Below are 8155 nucleotides of genomic sequence, written 5' to 3'. Positions count from 1 at the left end.
GTTGATTAATATTTAGTTCCTTCTACATGTATGCTCCTCGTTTTGGTGTTTTTCTTTTTGGTAGAAAAGTTCTGGTCTAAATATTATTAAACCATGAAGCGAAACATGGATATAAGAATACGACCCTAGATTTTTAAACTATATAAGGGAAGAAAAGCTCTTTCATAGGCGAGAGTTAGTGGATTCGATGACAGTAGATGTTGAGTGGTGATGAAAATTGGTGGATCTTATATTGTAAATAAACAAAAATATATATATTTTGAACTAATTTAGAAAAGTTTTTTTAAAATTTAGTCAAAAATAAAATAAAATAAAAAGTACAATAACAATAATGAAATTTTTAATTATCTAATTTAAGTAATTATCTTAGCAATTAAATTAACAAAAATTTAATAAATAGATTAAAATTAAAATAAGAAAGAAAAGGAACGTGACTTTCCTTTTATAAATAGGCATACAAATCAACAGATTATTTAACTATCTAATCATAACTTTACTAACAAGCGGTTGATAGGTTGCGATTATTTCAGTACCATATATACACTAATTTCAGAATGGTATCGGAAGAAGTTTCTTGCGCTTGATAGTTGAGCTCTTGTTGCAAAGGGGCGAATTTGGGCTTCTATAAGGTATGAAAAACTCAATGATTTCTGTTATTATTGTGGATGTATTGATCATACAGTAAAGTACTGTCGATTAAAACAATTGAGTACGGGGGATGTGAGATCTAATTTGACTTTTGGTCCGCATATTAGAGTTGTGCCACTAAATGGTAAAGCTTTGAGATCTGAGGGATGAGATTCTAATTCTTCCGAGTTCAATAAAAAGTTGGGGGAGAAAATTTATGTGCTCTAATAAAGATGTGGATATGGCTCTTTTACAGAAGATGGAAAATAAGGGAATCTACAATATTGATTTTAGTGGGGATTATGGGGATATGTCAACTAGAGGGTAGGATAGAGAAAGGTTAGGTTGGGAAAGGGCATGTATGAAGGGAGTGTGGGAATGGGCAGTGTGGAATTGGGTAGTGAAGAAGCTAGGTAAAGGTAAGGTTGGTTTGTTGGAGGATTGAGTTATAGAGAAATGGTGCTTGATTCTTTCGAGAATGTGAATCCCTATATTCTTCCTACTCTAGCAGATTATTGGTGCACGAAATCTACTACTTTTGGTGAGAATAGTAAGATTGTGATTCAAATGAGAGATTTGATTTGCAATTAATATGTTGAGCCGTTGGAGGATGAGGAGGGTAGCCATGGGAAGGTGGGTAATAATGGTAGGATGGATACTGAGAGGTTTGGGTTGGATTCGAGCTTTAAAGCGGTTGAGGAAGCCATGTCGAATAAATTTAAAATGTTGAATCTTAAAATAAGTTTTAATTGCTTGAAGGAGGTCTCGGTTACTAAAAAATTCAAATTGGATGTGTAGGATTCTGGCAAGCAATCTAATCTAAGTGCAAATTGGTTCCAACTCAAAAACGTAGTTAAGAAGAAAATCAGTACAAAAGGTAGGGGTAGACCTAGGAAATCCAAGGAGCTGAAGCTGTCTGAAGTACCCATCTTGGAAAAGGATTTTTGTGATTCTGAAGGTTGTGGTGTCTGGCCTGAAACAGACATATGATTGCTTTATCTTGGAACAGTCGGGGGTGGGGTCATACAGAACAGTTCAAACTCCTAGGGAGATAAAGAAGAAATTTGACCCTGATTTTGTTTTCTTGATGGAAACTAAAATAGGAGAGGTAAAGTGAACAGTTTAAGGAGAATATTTAGATATGATGAGGCCTGGTATGTGGAACCAGAGGGTTTGAATGGAGACTTAAGTTTGTGATGGAAAGAGGATTGGATTGTAAATATTTTGGAGAGTTGTCAGAATTTCATTGATCGTAGAGCTGTGAATAGTAACGCAAGAGAGGGGTAAGATGAAAGAGTTGAGGAAGATGAAGTGCTTCAAAGACATGATTACTGATTGTTTAGAGTGATATTCCTGTTAAAGGGCAAATGTTTAATCACAATTGAAAATATTTTATCTTATCACTCAACCTCGAAAATACTTAAGTGATTATGCAAAAGAAAATTATAAATAATAATCTTTCAATAACAAGCTAATTTTGCAATGGTAATGGTGTACAAGATCCCAAGTTCCATGTTCATTCATCCTCTTGGCTGCGCAACCTCGCAAGCTTGTTAGTAACCACAACATCAAGCTGGACTGCTCGTTCAACGATCTCTTTTCTCTTCTTTGTTGAAACATCATGTGCAATCTCTGCACAGTATGTCCTGAGAAAAAACAACCGACAAGAACAAATTAACAAAACAACGAGTTACAGATACAGCAAATGATTGAATCACTCGTTTCGGTTTTTTAATATTTACCTGTTGTGCATCATCAACAATTCGAGCTCTCCAACATTGTGTACAACAAATTTCTTAAAGCCATTAGGTAGATAGTGACGTGTCTTCTTGTCTGAACCATAGCCGATATTAGGCATCAAAGTGCAGCCCTTGAACTTTCTTCTTACACGAGAATCAATACCCTTCGGTCTTCGCCAGTTCGTCTGTTTCATTCCACAAAAATGTCGGATAATATTTGTTATGAGTATGTTTGATTCATACAATGTATCTGGATAGTCCTTGGAGGACATATCCAATATTCCAGTCCAGGTACGATACAGAAAAAAGTTTCAAAACCAAATACTAAACAGAAAAATGAAGACTCGGAATAACATAAGATTAAAATGTGACCAGGGATTTAGTAACAGAAAGCTTATGAAAGACAAAAGCTAACTGTGTCGCAAGACCTGTTCAACAACTTTGTATCTGCCCGTAAAAACGAAACACCCAGCTACAAATAGATAAAAGCTGGACGTCAGATACCAAGGGCAAGAACTTACCAGACAAGGCAAAAACAAATTAAAATCGAAGGAGTTTGTATAATCAGACACGAGACAAGCATGAAATACATGAATGCTTGACGTACTATATCAATGTTACCATAAAGTAAACATTTTTAGAGAATATGTGCAATCTCAGTCGAAAGATGGTGATTATTTATATAATCATCACAGGTAGATCAGGTCTGATGATTCATTTCCATCATAGATTGCAGAAAATTCCCGCCCAAAAAGAACACTAAAAACAGTTAAAATCACTGAAAATTGACCACAATTTTTCAAGAAAAACATGCAAGAGATCAGATGGTAGTGCATGTTGGTATTCATCATTCAAATGCAGAAATGATGGATAAACATCATCATGTCTCATTGCATACTTTAAAGAATAAAATCTTCTAATAAATAAATAAAATATTTTTTTGATAAAAATGGATCAGATTATAAGTTGATAGATCTCTTCATCTTCCACTAAGAAATGGAAGTAAGACTGGGTGTCAAACAACAATCATCATATCCCTTTTGAAGATCTTTTACAACAAAAGATAAGAACAAAAAATGATAAAAAAAAAATAAAAGATCTTTATAGGAACCCTAATGGATAATCGATAAAACAATTCTGAGGACAAGGATAAAAATAAATAAAAGATCGGTCATTTGATAAATATGGATCAGATAAAAAGTTGATTAATCTCTTCATCTTCCATTAACAAATGGAAGTAAGACTGGGTGTCAAACAACAATCATCATGTCCCTTCTGTAAATCTCTTACAATGAAATTAAGAAAAAATACTTAATAAAATCCCTAATGGAAAATGGATCAAAAAATTGGGGTTTGGGTATGAAGATCTTATCTTCATAATTCATATGTAAATCCACACAAACTATATTCAAGAAAAACAGAAAGAAGTATCTATTAATCAAAACCTTGTAAACAAATAAATCTGGAAATGAATCAGATAAGAATGTCAATCACCAACTTTGCACATGAAGACATTGAATATATGCAAAGTAAGACTGGGGCGACAATAAATATCATCATCTTCACTTCTCTCCCAAATAAACAAAGCTCAGAATAGCATAATGAAAGAGAGAGAGAAAAAGAAAGGTTTAATCATGTTAACAGTCCTTGTACTCTTCGGGATTTTGAAATTCAATCCCTGTACTTGTCTGTCCAATTGGTAACAACAATGGGTTTCATATAAATTTGATTCCAGAAATTAAAAAAATAGAAAGAGACTAAATTTCAAGAGTCAAACGAGTACAGGGACTGTGGATTTATAATAGACCAAAACAAAATTTTGAATGAAAAATATTTTAAATTTTTGATACCTTGACGGAGATTTTGCGATCGCTCTGGGGTCTCTTAAACTTCTTGACCCTCTTCTTCACGATCTTCTTACTTAGAAGCGGCACTGCCATTTCTTCTTTACCTTCTTCTCACCTACTTTATCATTAACAAAGCCGGAGAAAAAAAAAACCAAAGTGTTATTTAAGTTGCTGAAATAGTAAAAGATAATGAATGCATGATATGAAGAACCAAAGAGGAAAAAAGAAGAAAAGAAAGGATATAAGAGGGCTTACTGGCAAAATTAGGGTTTTGGATTGGCCGCCCTACATTTGCTGTGAAGGGGTTGCGGCAGATTATATAGAGATGCTAAAAGTGAAGTCTTTTCTAGGGTTTTTTACAGATTTAGGGTTTCCCTCGATTTCGAGAAATTTAAATATATCAACGGTGGAGATTAGTCATTTGCTTTATTCATTTGTAAGTACTGGATTTGGGTTGTTCGCATAGGGTTCATGGGCGGGACAAGGTCCCATTTTTTAAAAAATTCAAAGTTAGACTTATGAATGGGCGAAGGTTGTGGTGGGATGAAATTTTTTATCTTATAATTATTGTAATTAATTTTATTGTTATTGTTATTTTTAATTTTATTGGAGATAAATTATTACCCATGTAAAAATTATTACTCGTGTAAAAGTATTTTTAGGGTCCCTTTAAATGTGCAGTGCGTTTTAACTGTAGTTAGTATAAAATTAACGGTGACGATGAGATTAAATATTATAACGTGAGATAAAAAAAAGCTAACACAGTGTACTAGAGGTATGCGTCCATCCAAATGGACTCTTAATCTATCCAAATTAACTTGTTTTTCTATTTAAAAAATAGAAGTATTAATGGGGTGGATCGTGGTATATTATGCATAGTTGTTTAAGTTTGATTTAATTTTTATCTAGCCCTTCATATTTGTAAATGATTAAATTAAGTTTATTTTTCTAAACTAGTTCTCTTATTTAAACTGTTTCAAATTTCGAGTAAAACCTTCAAGTTTAAATAGATAACTCAACTTGAAGAGGTATATTTAAAAAAAATTTATTAAATTTAATTATAAAAATATATTAATATAAATATAAATCATTTATATTTGTTATTACTAAACGGTAAAATAAATTAGGTTTGTATTGAAAAGTCGTCCAAGGTCAACCCAAAGTAGCCCTAAGTTGATCGGTTCATAAACACCTCTAGTTGTGGGCTATAGGTTCATGCTTAAATAAGATATTTGTATTGGTAAAAGTACCATGGATGTCTCTATATTATAAATTAAATTGCATTTTGCCTCTTATACTAAAAAATATATATATAAATTAGTCACTTTATGTTAGATCAAATAGCAAACTAATATTTTCTGTTAAAAATTTCATTAATTTTTACTGTTAAAAATTGGCGTGGTTGATAAAATAACAGATAGTTACACATGATATGCCACTTGTATTTCATACTAAATTACATGGACCAGTTAACAGTAAAAATGGATAAATTTTTTAATAGAATAACTAGTTTACCCATTTTTTAAGTAGAATGAACAAAATACAATCCAACTCTTAGTGCAAGAGCCTTGATGACACTTTTACTTATCTCTATTAATAAACAACTTGAATTTGATTTAGAAAATGAATTATAACTCGGTTTTTTTTTAATAAAAATTGATATATCTAGTGAATTGGGAAAAAAAATCATTATGACAAGATATTTGGGTTTATGAGCTTACCCTCTATGAATCCTACCTTCAAATGCAAGCTATCGTCTTTTCTTTCTTTAGATACTCTAACTACATAGATACATTATTTATATACAAGTATGTGTTTAATAAGTATCAAACATGGATACTTTAAAAAAATAGAAAGCCCAAGCACGTATTTTGTTGTGCATTGCCCCTTAATATCACTTACAAATAGGTCAAGGTTATTTGTCTACTGATTGAAATGCATTTATGTTGCTTAGTTTGTTTTTATTTATAAAAATGCTTAAATTTATCTATAATTCTTCCTAACCCTTGAATAAGAGAATAAATGCGCTTCAAATTTTATATCTTGAACTTTTGATAATTATTCCTTATGTTACTCGGACTCCAAAGGTAAATATTGGATATAAGTGTGTGTCTGAAATGAGCATGCTCAATTTTTTCCCACATTTTTCATGTATTTGGAATGTCTTTAGACGATCATATATACATAGACATGAATCATTTTGGATCCATGTAATTTTAGATTTGACTATTGTTGAAATAATTACGGATTTAAATCATTCAGGTTTGTTAGTTAAGTCATTTTGTATTATTCATTAAGATAATTAAGAATCAAGTCGTTGAATTTCACATTATTCATTTTAGGGTCTGTTTGTTTGCCAGTAAAAAATTTTCCGGAAAATAATTTCTAAAAAATAAATTATTTTTCTGGAAAATGATTTACTGAAAATATTTTCTGGTGTTTGGATGAAGCTGTGTAAAATATTTTCTGTTATTTGGCAGATTTCCAGAAAATATTTTCCGTAAAAGTTATTTTTACATATATTAATAAATTTATATACATATTAATAAATTTTTATATTTTAAATTATTTTTATATATATTGCAATGATTTATTTATAAATAAATAAATTAAATTAAATATATAATAATACTCAATTATTAAGCTACAATATTAACCTTCATAAATTGAAAACAACCAAAGTCAGATAAATTATTTGTAGTTGTGTTAAAAAAATAAAAACAATGATTGAATAATTATAAATTAGCTTCCAAACCACAATTAATACTAGAAATTAATAATATTATCCAAATGCATAATTAGTAGTACACCACATAATAACAACATTGTCCAAGTGCATAACTAAATATTACACCACATAAAAGTATCAATATCTTCAACCTTGAGAAAATTTTTGAAGCCAAATTTTTTATGCTTCTTATTTTTAACTAAAAAAGCTTTGGCCTCGGATTCATGACTCACTAGATAATCAAACACATAACACAAGAAGTCATCATGAAATCCTTCTTCCTCCATCGACATCACTTGTTCGTAAAGCTATGGTGTCTTATCCGCAGTATATTGTTCCAAAGCATTAGCAATTTTGCCAAGTTGTTCACCCACAAATTTAACTTGTTCATCAACGACACTTTCTTGAACATTTTTTCTTTTACGTTTGGATGTGCCAGATGAAGATACATTTGTTCTTACCTCTTCATCCTCTTCATTGTAGCAGTCTAGAGGCACTGAATCTTGGTTACCATCATCCAAATCTATGTCAGCAAATGTTCCGGCAAAACTCCCTGTTGCCATATCTTTGCCAACAACCAAAGCCATTTCATCATAATGATCAATGCTTTTATTTAAAAATGGTTCATACTTCTTGTGTGCCTGTTGGATATTATACACAATTAGAATAACAAGTATAAAACAATATAAATATACTTAACATATATATACATATATTACCATCACTGCTGCATCATATGTCGCTCTATCACATGTGATCATTTTCATGTTATCATCCCATCCAAAACCACTTTCACCTCGAATTTTGCATATAATTTGCCATTGGTCTTTTACAGTCCTCAAATGATTTTCCACATGCTTCGCATCGCATTGGACTAGGAATCTTTCAGAAATAGCTTCGACAACTCGTTTAATAGAAACTGTTTTGAAAGTTTTAAAAGGCTTATTTCCTTTCTGGGCCTCCTCTGCTAGAATTTCAAGAAAAACATGTTCCATCGGTTTTGTCCACCTGAATTGCTTGGAGGTCCCTTCTTTGTTGCCCTTACCCATTCTACATTAATAATTGTCATTGTCAATCATTTCGACATCCAACAAGCTTAAAACATAATAAATTCAATATCTAACAAGCTTAACATAATCAATATCTAACAAATTCAAGACATAATAATTTCAAAATCCAACAAACTAAAATTTTAATATCATTATCCAACAAAC

At 31.3% G+C, this 8155-nt stretch overlaps 2 protein-coding genes, 4 non-coding genes and 2 pseudogenes across 7 annotated transcripts; all 8 read right to left on the bottom strand.

Moving 5' to 3' along the window:
- Positions 1–2055: 2055 nt before the first annotated feature.
- On the bottom strand, positions 2056–4698 carry LOC107946118 (60S ribosomal protein L32-1). Of its 2 annotated transcripts, none has more exons than XM_016880333.2 (4): positions 4469–4698; positions 4217–4328; positions 2370–2551; positions 2056–2273 (listed from the first exon to the last, which is right to left on the bottom strand). In XM_016880333.2, the coding sequence occupies exons 2-4, from the start codon at positions 4304–4306 to the stop codon at positions 2144–2146; spliced, it is 402 nt and encodes a 133-aa protein (XP_016735822.1). In that variant the 5' UTR covers positions 4307–4328; positions 4469–4698; the 3' UTR covers positions 2056–2143. The 2 variants fall into 2 exon arrangements, with proteins under 2 accessions (XP_016735822.1, XP_016735821.1); XM_016880332.2 differs by having other exon boundaries at positions 4217–4331; positions 4469–4626.
- On the bottom strand, positions 2730–2881 carry LOC121206944 (small nucleolar RNA F1/F2/snoR5a). The gene has a single exon (XR_005902114.1). It is a non-coding gene; the product is annotated as a small nucleolar RNA F1/F2/snoR5a (small nucleolar RNA).
- On the bottom strand, positions 3016–3101 carry LOC121206937 (small nucleolar RNA Z196/R39/R59 family). Its single transcript, XR_005902107.1, has one exon. It is a non-coding gene; the product is annotated as a small nucleolar RNA Z196/R39/R59 family (small nucleolar RNA).
- Positions 3181–3257, bottom strand: LOC121206936 (small nucleolar RNA Z195/SNORD33/SNORD32 family). Its single transcript, XR_005902106.1, has one exon. It is a non-coding gene; the product is annotated as a small nucleolar RNA Z195/SNORD33/SNORD32 family (small nucleolar RNA).
- LOC121206951 (uncharacterized) lies at positions 3318–3403 on the bottom strand (annotated as a pseudogene).
- LOC121206950 (uncharacterized) lies at positions 3553–3638 on the bottom strand (annotated as a pseudogene).
- On the bottom strand, positions 3837–3930 carry LOC121206949 (small nucleolar RNA U31b). Its single transcript, XR_005902118.1, has one exon. It is a non-coding gene; the product is annotated as a small nucleolar RNA U31b (small nucleolar RNA).
- Positions 4699–7120: 2422 nt separating the features above from the next.
- LOC121206086 (uncharacterized) lies at positions 7121–7936 on the bottom strand. Its single transcript, XM_041076321.1, has 2 exons — positions 7661–7936; positions 7121–7582 (listed from the first exon to the last, which is right to left on the bottom strand). Exons 1-2 carry the CDS (start codon positions 7934–7936, stop codon positions 7250–7252), a joined length of 609 nt encoding a protein of 202 aa, XP_040932255.1. The 3' UTR covers positions 7121–7249.
- Between the last annotated feature and the right edge of the window lie 219 nt (positions 7937–8155).

Source organism: Gossypium hirsutum, chromosome A09 (assembly GCF_007990345.1).
Source record: "Gossypium hirsutum isolate 1008001.06 chromosome A09, Gossypium_hirsutum_v2.1, whole genome shotgun sequence".
Classification (NCBI taxonomy): Eukaryota; Viridiplantae; Streptophyta; class Magnoliopsida; order Malvales; family Malvaceae; genus Gossypium; species Gossypium hirsutum.
The sequence above is the reverse complement of the archived record's forward strand: the minus strand, read 5'-3'. Positions and strand labels throughout refer to the sequence as shown.

What these genes read in the sequence shown, in the direction of transcription:
- LOC107946118 (XM_016880333.2), bottom strand. Translation starts at nt 4,306, where the DNA reads ATGGCAGTGCCGCTTCTAAGTAAGAAGATCGTGAAGAAGAGGGTCAAG. An exon ending in ATCGCAAAATCTCCGTCAAG is followed by an intron (nt 2,552 to 4,216) that starts GTATCAAAAATT and finishes GGAATGAAACAG; the next exon opens with ACGAACTGGCGAAGACCGAA. An exon ending in TTGTTGATGATGCACAACAG is followed by an intron (nt 2,274 to 2,369) that starts GTAAATATTAAA and finishes GTTTTTTCTCAG; the next exon opens with GACATACTGTGCAGAGATTG.
- LOC121206086 (XM_041076321.1), bottom strand. Translation starts at nt 7,936, where the DNA reads ATGGAACATGTTTTTCTTGAAATTCTAGCAGAGGAGGCCCAGAAAGGA. An exon ending in CATATGATGCAGCAGTGATG is followed by an intron (nt 7,583 to 7,660) that starts GTAATATATGTA and finishes AATATCCAACAG; the next exon opens with GCACACAAGAAGTATGAACC.